General features: G+C 35.3%; 3 protein-coding genes across 4 annotated transcripts in view; 1 reads left to right on the top strand and 2 right to left on the bottom strand.

The window, feature by feature from the left end:
• LOC107717569 (fibronectin type III and SPRY domain-containing protein 1-like) overlaps nt 1-9,789 on the bottom strand; it is a 16,745-nt gene extending 6,956 nt beyond the window's left edge. The window contains exons 1-12 of one of the 2 annotated variants that reach the window (XM_016524365.1): nt 9,704-9,789; nt 7,325-7,420; nt 6,993-7,124; nt 5,787-5,888; nt 5,173-5,195; nt 4,701-4,822; nt 3,693-3,902; nt 3,509-3,607; nt 2,725-2,878; nt 2,368-2,450; nt 2,024-2,275; nt 1,378-1,466 (exon numbers count right to left, since the gene is read on the bottom strand). In XM_016524365.1, coding sequence (XP_016379851.1) covers nt 1,378-1,466; nt 2,024-2,275; nt 2,368-2,450; nt 2,725-2,878; nt 3,509-3,607; nt 3,693-3,902; nt 4,701-4,822; nt 5,173-5,195; nt 5,787-5,888; nt 6,993-7,124; nt 7,325-7,420; nt 9,704-9,718 — 1,377 coding nt within the window. In that variant the 5' untranslated portion in view covers nt 9,719-9,789. Of the gene's footprint in view, nt 1-1,377; nt 1,467-2,023; nt 2,276-2,367; nt 2,451-2,724; nt 2,879-3,508; nt 3,608-3,692; nt 3,903-4,700; nt 4,823-5,172; nt 5,196-5,786; nt 5,889-6,992; nt 7,125-7,324; nt 7,421-9,020; nt 9,131-9,703 lie in introns of those variants that run through there. The other variant, XM_016524364.1, reaches the window with a different exon arrangement.
• Nucleotides 9,790-10,781: 992 nt separating this feature from the next.
• LOC107717568 (coiled-coil domain-containing protein 181-like) lies at nt 10,782-15,352 on the bottom strand. The gene is made up of 6 exons (XM_016524363.1): nt 15,220-15,352; nt 13,966-14,084; nt 12,470-13,384; nt 12,204-12,350; nt 11,605-11,762; nt 10,782-11,499 (listed from the first exon to the last, which is right to left on the bottom strand). The coding sequence occupies exons 2-6, from the start codon at nt 14,065-14,067 to the stop codon at nt 11,328-11,330; spliced, it is 1,494 nt and encodes a 497-aa protein (XP_016379849.1). The 5' UTR covers nt 14,068-14,084; nt 15,220-15,352; the 3' UTR covers nt 10,782-11,327.
• Nucleotides 15,353-16,187: 835 nt separating this feature from the next.
• Nucleotides 16,188-23,775, top strand: LOC107717573 (oxygen-dependent coproporphyrinogen-III oxidase, mitochondrial-like). The gene is made up of 7 exons (XM_016524375.1): nt 16,188-16,881; nt 18,011-18,154; nt 18,390-18,500; nt 18,600-18,741; nt 19,141-19,359; nt 22,479-22,583; nt 23,003-23,775. The coding sequence occupies exons 1-7, from the start codon at nt 16,347-16,349 to the stop codon at nt 23,085-23,087; spliced, it is 1,341 nt and encodes a 446-aa protein (XP_016379861.1). The 5' UTR covers nt 16,188-16,346; the 3' UTR covers nt 23,088-23,775.
• Nucleotides 23,776-25,700: the final 1,925 nt, after the last annotated feature.

The raw sequence follows: 25,700 nt of genomic DNA on the forward strand, positions 1-25,700 counted from the left end.
TCATGTTCTCTTCAGTTAGGCATTTTAAATCCCTCCGAAATATTTACTCTCATAAATATATTAATTTTAAGTAATCATTCAATAAAGAGATCGATAAACGAGCGAGTCAATCAGCCAGTAAAACGAAAAATGACCATTAATTTTTAAATTCTGCGAGCGCTTTTCCTCTCTGTGAAAGTGATAAGTGATAAAACAAACCCACGAATTTATGATTTCTTATAGCTTAACCCTGGCTTAATATTATAATTTAAATCGCGTTTTGATTGATCTAATTCTGTATTTTATTATTTTTATAAATGCTGCATTAAACGAATTTCAGGGCTCTGTATAGGTCATTACACATTAACATCTGCGACATTTTCATTGGAAAGATAGTTTTACAGGGTTATAAAAATAACCTGAGAATAACCATAAGGGAACGTTGTGTATAGTTATTTTTAGGTTATTTAAAAATAACCACCCTGCAACGTTCTGGGAACGTTATTTTATGGTTGCAAAATAATAACCTACAAATAACCATTAGGGAACGTTCTCTATAAGTTATTTTTAGGTTATTTTAAAAATAACCACCCTGCAACGTTCTGGGAACGTTATTTTATGGTTACAAAAAATATAACCTAAAAAGAACACTCCCCTAACGTTAGTATTTGGTTCCCAAATAAATAACCAAACGGGAACCAAAAACTAACGTTATGGGACCGTTCTGTGTTTGCTTGGTAGGTACTCATGATTAAAATGAGATTGGGTGAAATTGTGTGTGTTATGTCCCCTTTAAAAAAATAGCAAGTTTGTGGTAACCACAAAACTTATTTCAGGCTTTTAACCAAAAAAAATATATATTTTAGTCACATCACTGTCAAAATAAAAGTCCCACTTCTGACATTTATCACCCAAACAGAAAAACTTATCAATCAGTAAGGTAGATTGTGTGTTAGTCTAGTTTATGCTTAAAACTTTGTACTGTGTAAGTAAATGAATAAATGTACTTTTCTTGTACATTTTTTATTTTTATTTTTTAATAAGTTAGTTAGAAGTTGTGCTGCATTTGAAGCACCGCTCTTACACACATATCTTACTTACATATATCCAGACAAACATGTTGTGACTTGCGTTTTTTTTGGGTTTTTTTGGCAGCATCTTGTTCCATGACCGTGCATTTTTATGATGGTGTCAACTCGAGTTAAAAATAGACCTGCATTCTGTTCTATTCCATTGTGCACTCCATCTAGATGCTTTTGAATGAAAGAATGCATCTTACGCAAAGGATTCTGAAACACGTCTCTGTAGCTTAATTATAGCCATCTAGCATGTTCAAAATATCCCTAATTTATGTGTGATTTAATTGTTAAATATAAAGTGAGCTGTATTATATCTTACCATAAAGGCTGGTATAACAGGCTGCTGGAACTTGGTTCTGAATGTATGAAGGAGAGTTTTGGTTCTGGAGTTGTAAAAAGACAATGTGCCTGAAAAGGGAGAGGAAAAACAAGTGTTACATATTGTATGTAAAGATATACAATATCATTCTACTTAATTTAATTTAAAGATACAAATGACACATGCTGCAATTAAATTTATGCTTATTTTACATATTATTCACTAAATATGAGAATAAAAAAAATATGAAAAACCTGATGGGAAAAAAACTGTAAAATAAACACATTTATACTCTATAGAGCAACTAATTGATTCTATAATCAGATTTAAGTATTTTTTTACAAATAAAGAAAAATAGTAACTATTTGTTCGCACAAAAGTCCTGACATTGTCAAAATAAAAGTCCAACGTCTGACACAAACAGAAAAACAACTCAGCCAATGCCAAAAATTTAAAAAGCCAAATACTGCACTTAGCAATATATCTGTCAACCACTATATTAAATATACAATCTGTGACTGCTGCAACCAGCCGGTTCTCACACAGGCAACATCATCCATTTGCTTTTACCATAGCTAACAAGTTAGCTTCAGCATTAACTGTGGCACTATTTTACTCATTTTGTCATATTTATAGCTTAACTCACCTTCTTCATAGTTGCAGTAAATGCCGATGCGGTCGGGAATGGGGCAGTCCAGTGTTCTGGCTTTATTATTGTGCTTGGCTGTGAGGCTCTGCTGAAGCCAGTTGTTAAGGTGGATGCACCAGGAAGCGTTACTCTTCCCCAGCTGATCAAAGCGACCTAGAGACCGCAAAGCGACTCCTGCTGCCAACGACTTACTCTCCTTATCAAACCGTACCTCCCAGTAATACTGCCCTGCATCGATCATGGTGTCTCCTGGACATTGGAGAGAATTTGGGGAGTTTTTGAATAAGCTGATGGTTCTTCAGTGTTTTGTAGCTGATTGCAATATGTTTGTTTTGACTCACCTAAGACAGTGTAGGACTCTGCTGTGAAGCGGTCTCGGCCCACTCTAGCAGATGGAGCTCTTTTGGGGGACATCATGGCTGTCCTGAGGGAGGAAAAAATATATAAGATGGGACAAGCAGAGCAATTTATCAGGCTTAAGGCTGGGTAAACATTTCAGCAAAAGGCTGCTTTTGGCATACAAATGTTTTAGCCAATGACAGCATGTGTAAATAGGCCATGCTGGCCGTCTGCTTTCTGTCTATTATAGCTAGTTATGAGAAGCAATCAACAAATTTGTTTAATAGAAACAGCTGTGTAGTGGCAACCATGTCAGTGTACAGCACTTTGTTTCTTAAAATAGTAGGTGTGACTCTGACCTGGCAGGAGAATGCATAGGAGAGCTGGTCCTGTTCTTCTCCTTACGGATGTCCTGGACAGCTACCTTCCCACCGCTGCTGTCCCATTCCACACTGAGATCCTCCACCTTCAGGTTCTGATGGGCTGAACCTGCGTCCAGTTTAAAGACGAATGCTGGAAGCAAATGAGAGGGAGATTTAAAAGTAAGAGGTTAAGTTTATTTTTCTGAAGAATAAAATATTATTTTCATGTTTTCCATGTTTTCAACACTTCCCAAATAATCTCCTAGGGCTGCATGAGGTAAAAAAAAAATTATATTAAAAAACAGCCTTTTGCGATTTGGTAATTGTGTACTGCATTTTCACTTTATTCTAATTAATTGTGCAGCCCTATATATTTCCATAATTTTTAAAATTGAAATTGCATGATAGGCCAATTAATCCAATTAAATCACAATTAATCACATCTAAATATAGACATTTCAAAAAAATATTATGCATTGAATAGGCATAATATTCAATCTATATTATTACTGTTATTTTAGAATTAATTGCACTAAATTAACATTAATTAACATAGATTAACATTAAATTGACAGCCCTAAAATTTATTTCACAAAAGGGCAGACATACTACAGCAGTGGTCTCTAAATCAGGCTTTAACAGACAGTTTAGTAGTAATAGTGCTTTGTAACTTTTGTTAAGACTCTTCTCTGTGCAGAGAAGAAACTTCATGCCTCATTACCCTGTGTGTGTGTGTGTGTGTCTGTGTGTGTGTGTGTGTGTGTGTGTAAGTGCAACTTACCATGTGTTTCTAGAGTAACCGGCTCTGAGAATTCACCCGCCACCGCTTTATTGCATGCCTTCACTCTAAAGGTCATGTAACGCGTGTCAAAACGAAGGCCTGAAAAACAAATTACATCATGGTCATAACTTTATCTAAAACTACTCAAGAAAAGATCAGAAGCAAACCAAACATCAGCACGTACTCGTGAGTGTGAACTCAGTCTCTTTTATCCCTTCCACCACCATCCAGGGGTAGTCTTCTCGAGCCCGAGGAGGACCGTCATGATTGGTTCTCCGATATTCCAGGATGTAGTGATCGATTTTGGAGTCGGGTTCAGGTAAGGTCCACACCACTATGACTGTGTTATCAAACACCTGGCATTCAGCCACGTGGATTTCTGGTGTGGCAGGCACTAAAGGTGAGAGGAACAGAGATATCTGATACCGAAGACCTTTGTTCAGAGATACTAGCCAAAGCCTAACATTTTCATGAGTCCCAATAATCCGAAACATGAGACATGGAAATTCTGAAATTCTTGTCATTCAAAATGTAAATAATGTTCATTCATATATATATATATATATATATAATTTTATATTGTTATAACTTCTTATAACTTCTTTAATTTGAACCAGTAGAAGAGAGGTAATGAAGTCATAAAAATGTAAACTAATTCGGTCACAATATTATCAGCCTACACTGGAAGAACACTCGTGACACGTTTGTTTTTTGTTTATTGTCAGATTTTCTTAAAATTGTGCCATGGTTATATATGGGAATTCTGAAATTATTATAGTTATTAAAGGTAAATAATGTTTATAAATTATTATATTAATTTTAATTCAATTATTATAATTTCTAATTTATTCGTTAATTAATTTAAAATGAAATCTGATTTAATTTTATCATTAATACCATCCTATGACCCAGCCTCAGGGATTACTTCTGCAATGTTTAGTTAAAAACAGTGTGTTTACATGTACAACAGAAACCAGTTTGAACAGTTTACAAGAAAATCTGTCAGCATTTATGTGAAATTTTGGAAATATCATATTTTTCTGTTTTTGACACCAAAGCTGTTACACCATCAGATATGTTGACACTCTACACACCCACCAATAAAACCGTTTACATGCAAAGCAGGCAGAAATCGATCAACTGGGTTTTGCTTAAATCATTTATGACATTTCCTTATTGATGTTACACCGACCTGGAAGAAATTTGATGGCCTGTAGCATATTTCTTTCCTGAGTGAAGTCCACCATCATGTGATTCATACTGTCACTGGCCTTTGCTTTCAGAGACAGGCGAAATGCCGGAGCCATAGTCACACTGCAGACACACAGACCCACAATAAACACTTACAGTCAGTCTACAATAAAGACCATAAAACTCATCTGACAGACTGAGAATAGGAATGTGGGAATGTCATGATGGAAAACGTCAATGAGGGCACAGTAAACCACTCCATGCATATACACACGCACACACCTGGGGAGTCAGATGAAATGAAAATGAGCCAAATTTTACTAATAAAAATCACTAGAATTTTGCTAAAAAAAAAAAAGATTAAATGAGTTAATGATAAAATGAATGAACTTTCAGGGGAGGAGTGTTTGAAGATGTTCTACACTGTGCATTGAACTCAATCAAAGATCTAAGTATGGACATCTGTACAGTACCTATCCTTTATCTCTTTGGTCGCCTGCAGCAGAGAGGAGAGAGAAAAAGAAGAAGGGACAGAGAGAGATAGGGAGCGAGAGAACTGAGTCTCATTGAGTCTCAACAAAACACAATACATCAGTCATACCAGCACGTGTTAGCAGGAAAAGCTAGCAGCATCTGACACAATTTGCCACTTTGTTAGAGAAAGCAACAACAGCAGTTCCAAAAGGCTGTAAACAAACAGTCAAATAATTATTTATTATTAAGTACATTTTGAGGGCAAGTCTCTTAAAAGCAACTGTACAAATATAATTTCATTCACCATAAAGTGAAACACCATAAAGTCATTAAAGGTGTCCTATTATTATGCTTTTTACACTTTCAACTTCCTTTAGTGCGTAAAGTCCTCTTGAAAGGGAGTTATTTTCTCTATATCAGTAAGCGCTGTTTCTGAGCTACCTCAAATGCCTCGATTGTGATATCTGGAGGTGAAACATCACAGACACATTCTGGGGACACCTGAGACTTACAGTATATCTTGTAAAAAGTAGCATTATAGGAGCCCTTTTTAGTGTAAATAAATGAGTCATTTAGTTGTAACAGTGTTGTAAAGATCCCAAGTGGGCGGTACCTGAGTGAAGTTGTCATTCTCAGATGAGCAGAGCGTCTGATTGGCTAATTCCAGCAGCTCCTCTGAGCTCTCTAGGGCTTTGGTGCATGCGCTCAGCTGACTCTGAAAAGACCATCACAACATTCATAATATCATTTGACAATTACATAATCTGGTTGAAGTTTACTAAATGCTTAGGCAGGTTTACATTACTCTATTCATCTACAGGGACTTACATAACTCTACTCATCTATAGTGATATTAAACAGCACAACTGTTGTCAACACTGATAATAATAAGAAATGTTTCTTAAGCACCAAATCAACATATTAGAATGATTTCAAAGATCATGCTTTGCCATCAGAGGAATAAATTACAATTTTCAAATTGTAATAATATATTACAATATTACTGTTCTACTATATTTTTGATAAAATGAATGCAGCCTTGGTGAGCATAAGAGACTTTTTTAAAAAGCATTAAAAAGTCTTACAGACCCTAACATTTTGAAAAGCAGTGTAAATGCAAAAAACAAACAAACAAAAAACGTATTTTCTTGATCAAAGGGCTTCAGATGTGACCAAATAATGATTATAATATAATATAATACATTGAATACGTATAATTATATATTATATAATTATATAGTTGAGGAAAATACAACAAAAAGTAAAGCAAATTACAATCAATGAGAAGAGATGTAAGCCACAAATTAGATTAATCATCATGGAAAACAACTAGTTTCCGAAAGGTAATCGTATATCATGCAATATATAAAAACTACAAACTGACGGAAAAGCATGAGTGGATAAAATGGTGAACCTAAATATTTTCATATTGTGACCTCAGGCTCTTAGTCACAAGGAAATTTTAAATTATATTCTTCCAAGGAAGTAAATAATCAAAGAGCGTAATGACAGAGGTAATGACAGGTTTACTTGTGAGGAATGTGTGCTGTAAGATGCTTTGTTTGTATGTACAGGTATATAAGGATGCAATCTGGATTATACACACACACACACACAGACACTATAATCCTCAAGGATTTCTTATTATCCTTCTCTTAACATGACACCTCTAATCATGCACAAGCTCTAAAGCCATCCCACTCTGCCTTTTACTGATATATATCTAAGCATTCTGTCTAGAAAATATAAAACATTTGAATGAGTTTCGGTAGAATTTGTTAAGTTGTACTATGGCTCGGGATCCTCATGGTGCTCTCACCTGTAGCTCATATGTGCGACTGGCTCTTTCCTGCTTGATGCGTGTGACCATGCCCTCTTTCAGTTCATCCAGGATGGCATGCAGAGAGCTAAACTCTGACTCCAGATCCTCCTGCACTCGGTTTGAATTCACCTGCAAACACCATTAACGCAGAGTTAAAGTTGCATTGTCTCCTACAGCTTAAAGCTGTATTGCTGTTGCAAATTGCTGGTTTAGTGAAATGTGTCTGGACAAATACTGTGCTTTGCAACATATTCGGGCCAGCTGAGAGCTGACAGAAAGATTTCCAGTTATGTGAGTAAAAAGAGCAGAAGGCCTGCTGTGGTGTTTACCTCTAGGTTCTCTAGACTCTGCTTTAGACAGCAGATGAAATTCTGAATTTCCTCATTCTTCAGAGCCAACGTTGTGATAATCTTCCTCAGTGACTCCTGAAACAGTGAATGAATCACATAAAAACACAAAGCAGATTCATTGTTATAGTTGTATTAGAAGTGTATCATTGCTTTGTGTTGCCATTTTGTGAAGTAGAAGTGACAAAAGTAAAAGATTATATATAGATTATAAATATTATACAGAACACTTTTTAAAGCTTTTATTACTCCGCTTACTGTGCATGTTTTTTAAGCTCATTGCATACAAATATCACATATCAGCTATTATATTTTTACCATTTCACGTTTTTCATTTAAATAAAATAAATATATTATAAATATTATATGAACATATAACGTGTTTAAAGCTTTTATTATGCTGCTTGCTGTACGTTTTTTAAGCTCATTGCACATAAAGATCACATATGAGCAATTCTATTTTGACAATTTTGTGGCTTTAATTTAAACAATATAATTGATATTATATAGAGTTAATATAAAATTTTAAAGCTTTTATTACTGAGCTTACTGAACATGTTTTTTAAGATCATCACATATAAAGATCACATATGAGCAATTATAAATTTTACAATTTTATGCTTTTAAAAATATTACATAGAATTAATATATAACAAATTATAAAACCTTTATTACTATGCTTACTGTACATGTTTTCTGAGCTAATAATAGAACTATATAAAATATGTTTGTTGAGTTATTAAATGATCAACTGCATGATGCCTGGTCATGTGATCTTAACATGCCTGTGCTAATGAGGGAGCAACCCTCTTCATGAAGAATAAACAGATTTATTTAGAAGACTGATATGACTAAAATAATTGTAATATTTCTCAAACGTGCTATTTTCACAACAGAAAATAAATGCATTTTTGTTAGCAAAAAAAAAAAAAATGACTGAGTGCACCTTAAACACAATTTGTTAAGATGATACTTTCCCATCGACGTCATTGTTTCCTTGTCTATTTTTGAGTGTTTCGTGGGGAGACAAGTGCATACTTGTAAATAAAGCAAGTTAGAAGGAGAGGGAGCTAATATTACTGAAATTCATACAGGGTTGACCAGAAATGTCATGTTTCATTCTCCTCTCATCCAGGCCACTTGCATTGGATTAAGTCGCTGATGTTGAGCCACACAGAAGCGGCTTTATATCCGGGGCGCCTCCCTGAAGCCAGAAGCTTGTAACAATACAGGCCGGTTTGGGGTTGTCCTGCACCAAAATTTGTTCTGGCTTGTGAATATTCATCTATTACTATACTAAAATGTTATTTCCTCCCTTCAGAGCATTTCCTGTAATGAATATTTGAAAACAATACCCGTTTCGCGTTATAGAGGTGCGGGAACGGGGCGGTTTCTGGTGATTCACATTATAGGCTGTTGTTGATCAACTTTTAAGGAAATCTTCACGAACAGGCCTACATCATGCATATAAATACCGTGCATATCCTAACGGTGCGAAGTTGTTACTTTGCCCTTTATAAGGACACATATCCACTAACACAATGGGCGGAGGACGTGACAAGTGAAGCTACAAGCTAACGGTATTTCTTATTTTAGTATCTCTTTTCACGCAGCATCCTCTCTTTTTCATCAGAAGCGCGTCGTTTGTAATTTCTCTGTAACGGCGGTCGCTTCTTACCTTCTGGTCGTCCATGCTGACCGCATGCAGCACCTGTTTCAGATATTCTCAGGATATTTATCCCAGGTCGTCCTCTACAGCGCTCCTCCGCTGGTACTGATGTTGCTATGGAGCATTGCATCCCTCAACAACTCATTAGCGGCAAAGTGACTTCTGCGCAGGCGCACGACAAGGATGCTGGGTAATGTGGTTTCCTAATTTGCTATATCTCCATCACAAATGTGCAACTGTTCACTGTTATGTCATGTAAATTTTTAAAATAAAATATGAACCTTAAATGTGAACTTTGTTGCCAGTAAACATTGGTATGTCTCATATGTTGAACATATATTTGTCTCAATATGTTGAATAATATATAGCCTACATGTCAAAAGTTTAGAATAATTACAATGTTTTTGAAAGAAGTCTCTTAAGCTTAGGGATGCATTAATTTGATCAAATATAAGTTTGAAAAAACTGAAGGATCATGAGACACTGAAGACTTCAGTAATGGCTGCTAAAAAAATCACCTTTGCTATCACAGAAATAAATTGCATTCTTGTACATTGAAAGAATATTTCACCATATTACTGATTTTACTGTATTCGGTATTTCTTATTTTAGTATCTCTTTTCACGCAGCATCCTCTTTTTCATCAGAAGCGCGTCGTTTGTAATTTCTCTGTAACGGCGGTCGCTTCTTACCTTCTGGTCGTCCATGCTGACCGCATGCAGCACCTGTTTCAGATATTCTCAGGATATTTATCCCAGGTCGTCCTCTACAGCGCTCCTCCGCTGGTACTGATGTTGCTATGGAGCATTGCATCCCTCAACAACTCATAAGCGGCAAAGTGACTTCTGCGCAGGCGCACGACAAGGATGCTGGGTAATGTGGTTTCCTAATTTGCTATATCTCCATCACAAATGTGCAACTGTTCACTGTTATGTCATGTAAATTTTTTAAATAAAATATGAACCTTAAATGTGAACTTTGTTGCCAGTAAACATTGGTATGTCTCATATGTTGAACATATATTTGTCTCAATATGTTGAATAATATATAGCCTACATGTCAAAAGTTTAGAATAATTACAATGTTTTTGAAAGAAGTCTCTTAAGCTTAGGGATGCATTAATTTGATCAAATATAAGTTTGAAAAAACTGAAGGATCATGAGACACTGAAGACTTCAGTAATGGCTGCTAAAAAAATCACCTTTGCTATCACAGAAATAAATTGCATTCTTGTACATTGAAAGAATATTTCACCATATTACTGATTTTACTGTATTTTTCCAAACTTTTGATCGGTAATGTGCATACAATGATGTTTCAAGGCTTTTTTGTTTCATTTTTTTATTTTGAGGAGGGTTTTGGGATTGTTGTGGGATTAATGATAATGTTCAAAATTATTTTAATTTTTAGATGTCTTGATTTCTGTAAATATGTGAAACATTTACCTTAATTACAATATAAAAAACAACAACAAAAAAAACAGAATGATGCCCATCAGACAAGGACCAAAATCTTTATAATGCCTGTCTATAAGCTTTTCATCAACATTAAGTTTTAATCTGTATGAATGCATAAGGCATATCTTATTAGATAAGATAAGATAAGATAAGGTATATCTATTTTTTTAACGTTTTCATTATTTTAAAAACAATTTGGTCTTTCCTAGATTTTTTCATGATCCTGTAACTATTAAATATATTTTAAAAGTAAATATCTTCCATATAGTTTCTCAGTTAAAATGAGGTCATAAAATATGCATGTAAAAATAATGATTAAAGAAATGCTGTTTAAAATAGTTTTAGATCAAGTATAAACATTTTCCAAAGCATTTTATGTCAACTGCCCACATACAGATCATTGATCTGTAGCTTTGGGCCTGAACTGCTGCATTAATATTGTTCCTGCAGACTGCAGTAGCTGTGTAGCACACTACAGGATGGCCAGCTAAACAAAAAAATGAGAATATCTGGTGATTCAGCAGTTACGCAAAACTCCATTAAATCATCTTGGAGTAGCAATTATTTGAAGTGCCTAAAGCTGTTGGAACAGGGATATCCACTCAAGCACCTGTTTGATCTCTGTATATTGAAAAAGGATGAATGGAAAATTAATAAAAGAGATCTCCTGTTGTGTTCTTTCATCCACTGTATCATGGAGATGAGACAACAGAACTTTGAGAAGTTCAATAGAACAGTAACCATTGATACAGATGAATAGGTGTCTCTTGAAGCAGTGACCACAGTGATTGCTGAACTGGAGGACCTTCAGTTCAGATCCTGATTGTAACAATGGTCACGTGTGTATATTATGAAGTGATCAGTAGCGGTATCCATAGGGGTCACTGAATCGGAAGGGTTTGATCTCATTGACAGTGCAGTGGAGGTCATGCATGCGTCTTGCTCTGCGCTCTTCCAGCATGAGTCTGCGCGAGCGCTCTCGAGCTGCCTGTTGTTCTGCTCTTTTCTCTGTACGCTTTCGTTTCAGCCACCTATTGTACAACAGAGCAAGAGGGAAATGCTTTCACACTGGTTTTAAATACAATTCTCCCTCTGTTTCCTGATTTTAGAAGAGCAATATATGGTGCTGAACTCACTGTCTAAAGGCCTTCTCACTCTCCTCTCGGCTGTGCAGGCAAAAGCCGCTCTCCTTTTCCAGTCTCTTCATCTCCTCTATCTGCTTGTCTATGAACTGCTGTTCCTGTTTTTTCTGGAGCCAATTATTAAAGGCCTCCTCTGGGTCACCACAGTCTCTCTGGCATAACGACAAATTAAAATTTTTTTTTTTTTTTTAAATAAATAAACAAATGCTGTTCTTTTGAACTTTCTATTAATGAAAGAATTCTGAAAATGTGTCACGGTTTCCACAAACTATTTAGTGGCACAATGTTTTCAACACTGATAATAAGAAATATTATTATTATAATAACAAGAAAAATGTGACATTGAAGTCTTGAGTAATAGCTGGTGAAAATTCAGCTTTGCCATCACAGGAATGAATTACATTTTAAAAGATATAAAAATATAAAACAGTTATTCTAATTTCACAATATTAGTATTTAACTTATTTTGATCAAATAATAGAAGTATAAAACTATTATAATAAAAATATAAAATAATATTTTATGAAAAATGTACAATGTATAAGGTATGGCATCACAATTACTGATTAAACGGCTCCCCCTGGTGGACATACCCTGCAGTTCATCCTTTCCATTTCCTGGGCTTTCTGAACTCTCCTCTCCTCCAGCAGCTGTTCTCTCTTCCTCATAAGCCATGATCGGAAGGCTATCTCATTCTCCTGACGCTTCTGTTCCTCTTCCTCTTTTTTCTTAAGCTCATCCTGAAAAGGAACCAGAAGAAGCAGAAAGGAGGACAGAACAAAAACAGGAAATGACATCAGTTTTTATAATACATTAGGACAGAAACTGATATTAAACTGATATTAAAACCACATCACACCTCTTTCGCTTGCCTCTCTCTCTGCTGCTGAAGTTTGGCCAGTAATTCTTTCTGCTGTGGTGACAGAGTGAAAGTGGCATGTGAAGGAGCTCCATTTGCAGACTGGACCCTGCGCTTGTTGCCATGAACCCATGCTCCCCTTTGGGACGGTCTGGCAGAACTGGGTCTATTTCGGTGCTTCGGTGGAGGTTTGGGGATGTATAGAGTCTCAGTGCCAGGGGGAAAAGGTGAGGTAGAATTTTGCCTCGGTGAGGAGACAGGACTCTTGCCGAGATGGAGACCAGACTCACTTTGCCGTGAAGATGCTCGCTGATTGTCGCCGTGAGAAACCGGCAAGGGAGGAAGCAATCCTTGACTTTCCACCTCCTTTAGACTCACCAGATCAAACTTTCCATCTTTTTCAACCAAAACCCGTCCTTCCTTCGCTCCCTCGTTATGTTCATCCTCAGGTTCTCCAATCCCGCTCTCCTCTTTCCGAGAGATCTTCAGTCTCTGCATTTGTCCGGACACCTCTTGCTCTTCCTCTAAGTCCCTATAGGAGGCACCATTGCTCTCTTGAGCGTCAAACTCTAGTGCAGGCACCACCAGGTCAACCAGAGTGTCTTTAAACTGCAGCCGTCTGCGCCGGCTATGGTCTGGAGGATCCTGGTCCTGGAGTTGTTTGTTAGCCTCTTGAATCTTATCCAAAATATATTTCTTTTCTTCATCGAGGTCTTCGTCGTTCTGTAAATGTGGAGAGGTTACAAGGTCGTCCCTGTCAGGATCTAACGCACCCTCTAATGGCTCCATGGGCGTTGGCCACCTTTCATCCGCTTCTTCATCAGCTATTTCCTTGTGTTTGTGTACATCTTCTTTATGCTCATCTTCTTCAAGCTCTTTGTCTATCTGAGCTTCAATGTCATCATCATCAGGATCCTTTGTTGGAGAAAATTGAAAACTGAAAGTGTTCAGTTTGAGAAAACCACAGTAAAAGGAGTAAGGCATTGTGTGTGTTAAAGGTGTAGTTTACCCCAAAAAGAAGATTTTGTCATTATATATATATATATATATATATAGAAGAGAATGTGGGTAATCAAATAGTTGCTGGTTCCCAAACTTCCCATTGACAAACATAGTATGGGAAAAAAATACTATGGAAATCAATGGGGACCAGAAACCCACATTCTTCAAAATATCTTCTTTTGTGTTCAGCAGAAGAAAGAAACCCATAGAGGTTTGGATCAATGACGGCAGAATTTTCATTTCTGGATGAACTATCCCTTCAAGGAGAGCATGTTTTCTAAAGGGTGAATCAGATACATAGAGAGTATGTGTTGAATAATGCAGTGCCATGAGACATAGTTCTCTGGGTAAGTGAAAGTGTGTATGGATCTGTGTCAGTGGGGTTGATTTCACACACACAGGTACAGCGTCTGTGTAATGGAATACCACACACCAGAAGACTGTCTCAGAGATATGAACCTGTTTCTGCCATCATTGCACATTCACTCACTTACCTGTTCCTCACTCTTGCTCTCCTCACTGATTAGCCAGTCCAGGTCTTTCTCAAAGTCATCCTCATACTCATCTGGAGTGTTCTGGACTGCAGAATCACTCATTTTCTCTTCACTTTCTCCTAAGACACAGCAAATGAAAAATGGAGCACATAGAAAAAACATCTCCCTTCTGTTTCCAACCAAAAAAGATAATAGAACCATTTTAATTTAAGCAAAATTATTTAAGCAACATTTTTTTATGTAAATGATTATAATATGTATAGTTATTTGAAATAATTATTTGGCCATTTATTAATAAATGTTAGATTTTATTGACCAATTTATTGATCATCCTTAATTCTCACTTTAATTTAGTTACATAAAAGCAATTGCAATAATATAGGAGACGTACAGAAAGACATATCACATAAATGTACAACACACTTGGTTGATTTGTTGGCATGAATGTAGCTAGGGTTATGTAATAAATAATGTCCAAATGCATTACGGCTTTAGATTCAAACAGCTTGGAGTCTCATAAATTAGATGTCAGAGAGTTTCAGAAAGCGAAACACAGGAGTGTAGACATGGAAACTGATCCATAATGAGCAGCAACTGATCCATAATGAGCAAAGGTTATTATAGTTAACTAAAACTAAAACCTTTAAAAAAAATGTGTTAATTAAAATATAATAACTTGATTTAACTTCATGTATTAAAAAGAACTAAAACTAAATAAAAACTAACTTAAAAATAAAATAATCATAAAAATGACAAAAACACGCAACTAAATCACTAAAATGAAAACGCCAAATATAATAAAAATACAAACTATTTCTAAGTATTAATAAAACTATAATAGTATCTCAGTGATACTAAAATAACACTGGTCTACAGTGACAATTAAAGTAACATTATTCTACATTGCTGTCCCAAAAAAAACTATTTGTAATTCTATATTGTATTCATTCTTCTTTATTTTTTTTTTTACTATTTTTTTAAACAGACTTTGCAGACGCAGTTTATATATTTAAAGAGGGGCTTTATATTTCATGTTGTAAATGCCACATATGGCCATTCCACTAAATGCACTGCAATGCCTAAATAATTATAATGTGAAATTTCTGTGATAAAATAAAATTTTAACGAGCATTAAGGCTAATATTACAACACAAAACCTGGTGGTCTTGTCATTGCATGATATAGTTAACCTATCGTCTGCTTTTAGAATTCAGTTGTATTACTTTCCCGCGCCTGAAAATGTATGCAGCTTACCTCCAAAACTTTAGTATGGTGTTGCCTCGCGTTAAGTGCAAAAATAATGAATGGTAATTCATTAGCCGGCCTATTTATTCAAGAGATCTGGTCTCTACGCGCACCTGTACATTTGAGAGCAGCTCGCTCTAATCCTCTGCTGGCCTCAGCTTCAAAGTAGCATGTAACAGCTGTTGCCATAGAGACGCACAACAAGGCCTGTGGTGGCAGCGCGCGCATGCGCAGACTCTTTGTAAATGAAGACGGGAGATCCAGCCAGATTTTATCTGTGATACAGTTAGTGGAAAAAACAATAAGATACAACAAAGAATACTTTGCTTTGTTTGGAAAAATCGTTATGAATAAACAATTAAAGTTTATTTCCTTAAATAAGGTGATTTAAGCAAAGAAATCATTTTCTACGTCTATTAATTATACTTTATATGCTTTGGTAATATTAGAATTTTTTAACAACCATGCCAGTAACGTTTTGCTGACCCTGATACTTTCCTGGATTTCACTTTCTTGTAAAAAATTAAAAAAAATATCTTGTCAAAAAAATTATTGTGCATTAATATTATTATAGTAATAATAATATTTAAAAGGTATTTATAACATGACAGAGTGTGAATAATAATTTTAAGGTTCTGGCACTACATTATTAAAATATTTCTTCTTTTTATTATCTCGGAAGTATCACGAATAGCAAAAAAAAAATCTTGTCAAAAACACTAGCACAAAGACAAAAATTATTGTGCATTAATATTATTATACTAATAATAATATTTAAAAGGTATTTATAACATGACAGAGTGTGAATAATAATTTTAAGGTCCTGGCACTAAATTATTAAAACATTTCTTCTTTTTATTATCTCGGAAGTATCACGAATAGCTCGTATTTCACGTTTATGGTAAATGTAGTCCCTACAAGATTAAATAAAACACAGTTCATAGGAGAAAAACTCAATTTCCCATAATACACCTCGACTCGCATATAAAAGTCACGACACGCCTCCGCGGGCAGAACTGTGGGAGAAGCTACGTGCAAAACTGCATATAGTTACTTTACAGTTTACACCCATTTATGATCCTCTTATCAACTGGCAGCTCGTGGACCGATACAGTTGTTGTCGCTCAGTAGACAAAATGACTTCTATAGCTTTGTGCACAATAAACAGCTCAGCGAGATCAATAGCAAGACTGTGCCAAGTGTCCCGCTCTGCGCATGGTACAGCTGATTTCCACTCTTTCGTAGCCCGTTACTCTACCCTCCGTAAATGTGCCTTTCTTCCGGGAGGAAAATGGTCATTCATAAGAGCAGGAACGAGACAGATGTCTCAAGCATCGCCGGGGAGGATCTCACTCGGACGGTACGGTGTATTTCTGGCTGCTGGGGCAGCAGCTGTCACCGGGGTCCTGACGGCAGGTGTAAGTCACTTTCAGCGGGCCGAGATGGCAACGAAGATATCCAAGGTTGAAGAAGAAGAGGAGAACATACGCGAGAGATGCAAGTCGTTCATGTCTGTACCAGTCACTGACATCAAGGTCTTAGAGCAGAGGAAAGACGCGATGTCTGCGAGAATGGAGATGCTCATCATGGAGACACAGGCTGCATTCTGTAGAGCCCTTGAGGAGGTGGATGGAGGCTCGTTCAGGGTGGACAGATGGAGTAGGAAGGAAGGTTAGCTCATTTCTGACGACTTACTTCACTAATACAACGTTTAACTTTTTTTAATTGATTTATAATGATTTTCTCTATGTGTGTTTCATTTAAAAAAACACTTTCAGTGATGCTATGAATAAAGCATAAAAAATATTTACGATGACATAACTAGTGGCACACAAGGCTTAGATAAAGTAGAGCAAACATGATGGTCCAAAGTCCTAATTTATGTTTGGGTCTACAGGTATATGGGAGCCATTTCCACCACATAAGTGGGAGGGAAAAAATCATGTTTAGGTGTAAAAAAAAAAAAAAAGAGTTGAAATTCTGAAATAAAAAGTAGACATTTTGGTGAATTTATAACTTTTTATAACATAAATTTGACTTTATATCTAATAATTTCGACTTTTTATCGTAATTGTGACTTTCTGTCATAATTATGATTACTAATCTCATAATTTCTGCTTTTTCTGTCACAATTATCACTCTATCTAATAATTTTGACTCTTTGTCATGATGATTTTTGTTGTAATTTCTACTTTTTATCTCATTGTTTAGACTTTTTATGTCATCATCGTTTATGTCTTAATTTTAACAGTTTGTCATAATTTCTACATTTTTATTTCTTAATTATGCCGTATAAGTTGTCTCAGATGACGTACTATGCACCTATACAATGCACTATATACTCTACCATCTCTCTATGAATTTTATAAGGTCATTTTATCATCCAGTATTCAAATCAGAAATGGCCTCCATAGAGTATATAAAAAAAATCCAAATGTTCCTTTTAAAACCATAATGTAATTGGTTAAGTGTCAGGCTTATTTCAAAACATTTCATTTTGACATAATTGACTATTCGTAATCGTAATGCACCTTAGGTTTTTATTGTTGCATTTTAATTATTATTAAGCTATTATTGTGACGAAGATGTGTGCTTTATAATTATATATTATAACAATCTGCTATATAAAGAAGTTAATCGTTCCATAGATCAGTGATTCCCAACAAGGTGATGGAAAGATTTAGATTTTGCTTTAAGCTATAAAACAGAAACATTCATACATTAAATATTAGCTAGAAGATTTGTGCTGGTGTTACATCGTAACAAACCCAATTGCATGTTTCTCTTGTGTCTAATAAAGGTGGTGGTGGCATCAGCTGTGTGATGCAAGATGGGAAGGTTTTCGAGAAAGCGGGTGTGAACGTGTCCGTGGTGTTTGGGAACCTCACTGAAGAGGCCGCCAAGCAAATGCGCAGCCGTGGAAAAGTTCTGAAAGGGAAAGATGGTGAGAGACTGACTTCCTATTTCGAGGTGAATGCAGAGTGTGACTGAAAGCAGTTCCTTATATCTTCGGTTCTACTTCTAGTTTTTAATTTTGGAATTAGTTTGAACCGTCAGTGGTCTTAAGGCGTTTACTGTGAAGATTTGTCATGCCTCATGGAGTTGAGGGTTATCGAGAGGACGTGACTTGATGCTTAATTTAATTGTTTTCACCGGTTAGCACTATCTCTGTGTTCCAGGGAAGCTGCCGTTCTGTGCCATGGGCGTGAGTTCAGTCATACACCCAAAAAACCCCCACGTTCCCACAGTGCACTTCAACTACAGATACTTTGAGATTGAGGAAGCAGACGGTGAGTGTTCTTGCCAAGTCATTCGAGGCTGTGAGAAGAGAGATGTTGTTATCTGTGACCACCACCCATGTTCTCTATCCATCTCACTCCTTGTCACAGGCACAAAGCAGTGGTGGTTTGGTGGAGGAACGGATCTCACTCCTATTTATATTGATTTGGAAGATGCCGCCCATTTCCACAAGACTCTGAAGGAAGCATGTGACAAGCACCATCCTAAGTATTACCCAGACTTCAAAAAGTGGTAGGAATCTCATTCCAGTAGTGTGTAGTTTGAATGGGGTGTGTTACAGCTGTTATGGGTGTGAGGATGTGTGTGTGGTGGATGAGGTTTTATCTTCTGGGTGGATTTGAACTGTTCAGCAATGATAAGATTTCCCATTATTTGCAGCAGCTATTGTTTTTTTTTTTTTGTGAGGCAACACTTTTGTTTAAAGACATCCCTTTAATTTTCTTTTCAGTTTATCATGAATGAGACAGATGTTCATTTAAAAGACAGAGTCTTTCAAATCTTTGATTGCTAGTACTAAATTTTGGTATTTTATTTCATAATTTTTTTAAATGTAATTTTATTAAATCTGTGATTAAATAGTTTTTTTCCTTAAATATTATATTAGCACCAGTATTTTCTTTTTCTCTCAAGGTGTGACAATTACTTCTACATCCGTCACCGAGGGGAGACGAGAGGCATTGGTGGGATCTTTTTTGATGATTTGGATTCCCCCGATCAGGAGGAGGTCTTTAATTTTGTGAAGAGCTGCGCTAAAACTGTGGTGCCTTGTTACCTGCCCATTGTAAACAAACATCTAAACGACTCCTTTACCCCTGAGGAGAAGGACTGGCAGCAAGTCAGGAGAGGCAGGTTGGTTAAAGAGGGAGTCCATGCTGATGATGTGTGATTTTTTTTATATACACACTACAGTTCAAAAGTTTAGGTTCAGTAGTATTTGTTTTGAGAAAATAATAGCAAGGATGCATCAAACTTATCAAAAGTGACAGTAAAGACTTACATTGTTACAAAAAGTTATATTTCTTTTGAGCTTTCTATTAATCAACAAATCCTGAAAAAAATGTATCATGATTTCCAACAATATTGAGCAGCACAACTGTTTTCAACATTGATAATAATAAGAAAAGTTTCTTGAGCATCAAATCAGCATATTAGATAGATTTCTGAAGGATCATGTGACACTGAAGACTGGAGTATTGGAAATGAAAATTCAGATTTACAATCATCACATTTAAAAATATATCAAAAACGTCTATTTCACAATTGTATTGTTTTACTGTATTTTGATCAAATAAATGCAGCCTTGGTGAATGAAGAGGCCGCCAAGCAAATGCGCAGCCGTGGAAAAGTTCTGAAAGGGAAAGATGGTGAGAGACTGACTTCCTATTTCGAGGTGAATGCAGAGTGTGACTGAAAGCAGTTCCTTATATCTTCGGTTCTACTTCTAGTTTTTAATTTTGGAATTAGTTTGAACCGTCAGTGGTCTTAAGGCGTTTACTGTGAAGATTTGTCATGCCTCATGGAGTTGAGGGTTATCGAGAGGACGTGACTTGATGCTTAATTTAATTGTTTTCACCGGTTAGCACTATCTCTGTGTTCCAGGGAAGCTGCCGTTCTGTGCCATGGGCGTGAGTTCAGTCATACACCCAAAAAACCCCCACGTTCCCACAGTGCACTTCAACTACAGATACTTTGAGATTGAGGAAGCAGACGGTGAGTGTTCTTGCCAAGTCATTCGAGGCTGTGAGAAGAGAGATGTTGTTATCTGTGACCACCACCCATGTTCTCTATCCATCTCACTCCTTGTCACAGGCACAAAGCAGTGGTGGTTTGGTGGAGGAACGGATCTCACTCCTATTTATATTGATTTGGAAGATGCCGCCCATTTCCACAAGACTCTGAAGGAAGCATGTGACAAGCACCATCCTAAGTATTACCCAGACTTCAAAAAGTGGTAGGAATCTCATTCCAGTAGTGTGTAGTTTGAATGGGGTGTGTTACAGCTGTTATGGGTGTGAGGATGTGTGTGTGGTGGATGAGGTTTTATCTTCTGGGTGGATTTGAACTGTTCAGCAATGATAAGATTTCCCATTATTTGCAGCAGCTATTGTTTTTTTTTTTTTGTGAGGCAACACTTTTGTTTAAAGACATCCCTTTAATTTTCTTTTCAGTTTATCATGAATGAGACAGATGTTCATTTAAAAGACAGAGTCTTTCAAATCTTTGATTGCTAGTACTAAATTTTGGTATTTTATTTCATAATTTTTTTAAATGTAATTTTATTAAATCTGTGATTAAATAGTTTTTTTCCTTAAATATTATATTAGCACCAGTATTTTCTTTTTCTCTCAAGGTGTGACAATTACTTCTACATCCGTCACCGAGGGGAGACGAGAGGCATTGGTGGGATCTTTTTTGATGATTTGGATTCCCCCGATCAGGAGGAGGTCTTTAATTTTGTGAAGAGCTGCGCTAAAACTGTGGTGCCTTGTTACCTGCCCATTGTAAACAAACATCTAAACGACTCCTTTACCCCTGAGGAGAAGGACTGGCAGCAAGTCAGGAGAGGCAGGTTGGTTAAAGAGGGAGACCATACTGATGTAGAGTGATTTATATATATATATATATATACGTATATATATATATATATTTAAAAATGTTGTTACAAAAAAGTTCTATTTCAAATAAATGCTGTTTTTTTTTTTTTCCAACTTTCTATTAATCAACAAATCCTGAAAAAAGTATCATGATTTCCACAAAAATACTGAGCAGCACAACTGTTTTCAACATAATAAGAAATGTTTCTTGATTCAATGATTTCTGAAGGATCATATGCCACTGAAGACTGGAGTAATAGATATGAAAATGCAGGTTTGCAATTATAGGGGTCAATTATATTTTGAAATATATTAAAAACAACAAAATTCTAATTGTAATATTTCACAACTGTACTGTTTTATTGCATTTTGATCAAATAAATGCAGCCTTGGTGAACATAAGACATTGCTTACAAAAACATTTTTAAAAGCCCCAAACTTTTGAACAGTAATGTATACAAGTATATGTTTTTTGATCTACATTACATTTACATTTATATGCAAGTGCTATAACAAGTCTCAGTTAGCCTAACGCAATGCACGTAGCAAGGTTTTTTTTTTATTATATAATAAATAAAAAGAAAACCGATAGAATAGAAAAAGAATAGAGCAAGCTACTGTTAGAAGCCTTTTTTTGCTTTTTGTGAATTGTATAATAAATAAAAGAAAACAAATAGATAGAATACAAAAAGATTATTGCATTTTGATCAAATAAATGCAGCCTTGGTGAACATAAGACATTGCTTACAAAAACATTTTTAAAAGCCCCAAACTTTTGAACAGTAATGTATACAAGTATATGTTTTTTGATCTACATTACATTTACATTTATATGCAAGTGCTATAACAAGTCTCAGTTAGCCTAACGCAATGCACGTAGCAAGGTTTTTTTTTTATTATATAATAAATAAAAAGAAAACCGATAGAATAGAAAAAGAATAGAGCAAGCTACTGTTAGAAGCCTTTTTTTGCTTTTTGTGAATTGTATAATAAATAAAAGAAAACAAATAGATAGAATACAAAAAGATTAGAGAAGCTAGTGTTAGTATTTTTTTTATAATTAAATAGTATAATGCTGAAAAAATATTAAATTGCCAGCAACATACAGACCTACATGCGGAAAAAATATCTTCAAATATATACAAACAATTAAAATACTATCTTATGCGAATTCAGATTGTCTTAAGTCTAGTTAAATTTCTAAAATAACTGAATATTAATAATGTTCAATAGTCATCATTATTCTATATTTTATATATAGCATAGTTATTACTACATTTGTAATTGCTTTTTGAGTTTAATTTGATGTTTGCCGTATATGTCTGTAAAATATAAGTGTTCAGCAGCTAACCAAACTCTCTTTGTGTCTCTTAGATATGTGGAATTTAATTTAGTGTATGACAGAGGGGTGAAATTCGGCCTGGCCACACCTGGGTCTCGCATCGAGAGCATCCTGATGTCCCTACCACTTACTGCTAGGTAAAGGACTTTGTATTTAGCAAACATTGGCATGTTAGCTACTGCCTGTTACCATGGATCATCCTTTTTTAGCTTTTATTGTAACATTTTGTGAACTTTGTTTACTTATATAGCCTAATTTAAAGAAGTTACATTTTTAAAATGTTTTTTTTTACATGTTTTCCCTGAGCTCCACTTATAACACAAGTAAACGTTTTTCCACACCAAAAAGATTTTCACAACCATCTCCAAAAATGAGCTCATATGATAACCTCAAACAATAAAGGAAAATGGGATTCCTCATGATATGACCCTTTTAAAAACGCACAGTAATGTTTTGCAGTGAACTTCTTTCTTTAGGGTCTCATTCAAACTGTCTTTATTGTATTAATCTATTGTTTAATATTACTAACTCACTAGCCATAAATGTTTCATTTCAGGTGGGAGTACATGCACGAGCCCACAAAAGGCACTAAGGAAGCCGAGATGCTGGAGGTCTTACGGAACCCTAAAGAATGGATCTGATTGAGAGGAAGACCAGTTTACCTAGTCATCAATATTGGCATTATTAGATGGGAATTGTGAAAATGGTGGGTGGGTTTTTCTCTGGATTCGCTCAGTGATACCAAACTTCAATAAGTACAACATTCACTAAAACAGAAAATCAGCTTCTCTGACAGGACACATTCTCATCATTTGACTCATTGATTGTTTTTTCTGACTTAACTGCAGCACTGCACGATTACTGGCTTGGCTGTAATGAACTCTCTATCACTGCCATTGGCTGTGTGGATTCACTGGAGATGCAGTGTTTACTCCCGTGACAGTGTTACTTAGTTACAGCTTTGTTTCTGCTTGCACTGCTTTAATCATGACTACTGGTGTATTCGAAACCTGTAATGGCTTTGGTATGCTGTTTTTGAATGGATGTGTTAATCGCGTATGTCTAAAGGGTCATGTTTACCGTGTGCTAATGCAAGCGCCATGTCATTATTGCTTTTCTTACCCTGTTAATTTTTTTGTGCCTCACTTCAAGGTTGTTTTGTGTCCTGTCATGTGCTAACACATCTTTATCCTTGTACTTCTTTTTTCTTTTCTTTTTTTTTTTTACAGATATTAAAATAGGAATCAGAATTAGGAGTATTCTCAGGACATTATAATGTTGATATTTTGTGTATTACGAAACAAAATAAAGTTTTTATATGTGGTTTAATCTGGTGTACTGATAAATCTGGTCAATAAAGTAGTATAGGGGTTCATAAACCTAAAAAAAAAAAAACATTCAGTTCTGAGATGCTATTAATAACTTTTCCTGATATAAAAACTGCATTGTTTGTGTTCAAGTTTATATTAGGCATGGTTAATAATATTCATCTGATGTCTCCAAGGCAACGGAACAAACTTTGTGTCCATTGCTTGGGCAATTTAGTCACTTTATGAAGTTAATAAGTTATGACAGAACTACCTTTGTGTGCTTGTTTGCATGGAGGCAAAGTAATTCAGGTAGTAAATGTTGAAATTAAACTGAATTGTAAAGCAAGTACATTAAATCTGAAGTTTGTAACCTGTTTGGATTTGTTAAATTTAAAAGGGAATACTGTAAGACTTTGTACATTTTATATACATTAGATATGTATAATATGGTCATAATATTATAACACAACGTAATAATATTGCTATATTAGACTTCTCATACAAAAACGGAGCATGGCAAATTATGATTAACTTTATACATACACTACCATTCAAATGTTTGTTAGATTTGTCAGATATTTTGTTTTTAAAAGTCTCTCATGCTACCAATAATGATGTGAATTATTGCAATTTAAAAAAAAAATCTAAATTTCATATATTTGAAAAAACAAACATGCATTCCTGTGACAGCAAAGCTGATTTTTTTAGCAGCCATTACTAACATTAATCATTCTAACATAATGACTTGTTACTCATTATGAAATTCATTTAAATTCTCTGTATTATCAATGTTGAGAATAGTTGTGCTGCTTAATATTTTGATGTAAACCATGATATATTTTATGTAATAGAATAATACAATGAGACAGTTGTTGAAAATTATTTGTAACAATTTTTAAGTCTTCATAGTTACTTTTGATCAATTCTCTGTGTATTTGTTGAATAAATTAAGTGTATAAGAATAAAGAGGAGTGAGGGCCAAAAAAACTTATTACAAATAAAAGTCAAGCTCAATCATTACAAAAAAATTTATTTGTTCTTAATACATTTATATATACACATTATCTATCTCTGAGTAAGGCTTAAGCAATAAACACCACCACAATCACTCTTAACTACCACAGAAATATCAGCCTGCACATGTACAGCAACATCAGTCAAAGTCTGCCAAACTTGTAACATCATCAGACTGTATTTCAAATGGCGGTAGTCTTATTTCACATTACCTTTAAAAACACAAACAATTTTAGGCAAAGTGAGACTGTTTTGATTTTCACAAAGCTTTCTTGAGTTAGTGCTGGTGATGGATTTTCTTGCATATTTATGTCAGCTGAGCATGTTGTTGATGAACTGAGAATATAAACTGTAGAAAGCCAAGAGGATAAACCAAACAGCATTTGCCATTTTTTTCTCTAGTAATTTATCACATCTTACACATCAATTCATATTTCTTTACAAAGAGCAGTCGGTGCCCTAAAAAGTGCATTCACTCATAGTTAATGAATAAGTACAAATGCGTTGAGTTTTCCATTATGTTCTCTTTCCTTCACACACACACAAACACACACACACACCTGATATTTAATACTGAATATTTCCTTGTTTCTCCTTCTAATTTTTTAGGGGAGGACAGCTTGTTCCCATAATTGGATCCTAATCTGAAATTCTCTTGGTTTTTGTTTAGTGTAGCTGGGCCTGAGGTGAAAACTAGACTCTGAGAAAGAAACCAGGAATAAATGGTATGAGGTAAACGGTGTCCGCTTGCTGTTAAACACACAGACAAGCCCAACCTGATAGTTAGTGTCAAATATCCAAAATAGTTCTTTTAAGTCTGAAGAGACATTTCAAGAGGAAAAATCAGTAACACTTTACCTGAAGTGCACATATATATATATATATATATATGTGTGTGTGTGTGTGTGTGTGTGTGTGTGTGTGTTAAAA

Source organism: Sinocyclocheilus rhinocerous, unplaced genomic scaffold, assembly GCF_001515625.1.
Source record: "Sinocyclocheilus rhinocerous isolate Xijiao unplaced genomic scaffold, SAMN03320098_v1.1 scaffold813, whole genome shotgun sequence".
In the NCBI taxonomy this organism is placed as follows: domain Eukaryota; kingdom Metazoa; phylum Chordata; class Actinopteri; order Cypriniformes; family Cyprinidae; genus Sinocyclocheilus; species Sinocyclocheilus rhinocerous.

Excerpts from the sequence above, each read along its gene's own strand:
- LOC107717568 (XM_016524363.1), bottom strand. The coding sequence starts at position 14,067 with ATGAGTGATTCTGCAGTCCAGAACACTCCAGATGAGTATGAGGATGAC. Across the intron at positions 12,351-12,469 it reads GAGAGAGGCAAGCGAAAGAG|GATGAGCTTAAGAAAAAAGA; the intron begins GTGTGATGTGGT and ends GTTCCTTTTCAG. Across the intron at positions 11,500-11,604 it reads AGTGAGAAGGCCTTTAGACA|GTGGCTGAAACGAAAGCGTA; the intron begins GTGAGTTCAGCA and ends GTTGTACAATAG.
- LOC107717573 (XM_016524375.1), top strand. The coding sequence starts at position 16,347 with ATGACTTCTATAGCTTTGTGCACAATAAACAGCTCAGCGAGATCAATA. Across the intron at positions 19,360-22,478 it reads CAGCAAGTCAGGAGAGGCAG|ATATGTGGAATTTAATTTAG; the intron begins GTTGGTTAAAGA and ends TGTGTCTCTTAG. Across the intron at positions 22,584-23,002 it reads TCCCTACCACTTACTGCTAG|GTGGGAGTACATGCACGAGC; the intron begins GTAAAGGACTTT and ends GTTTCATTTCAG.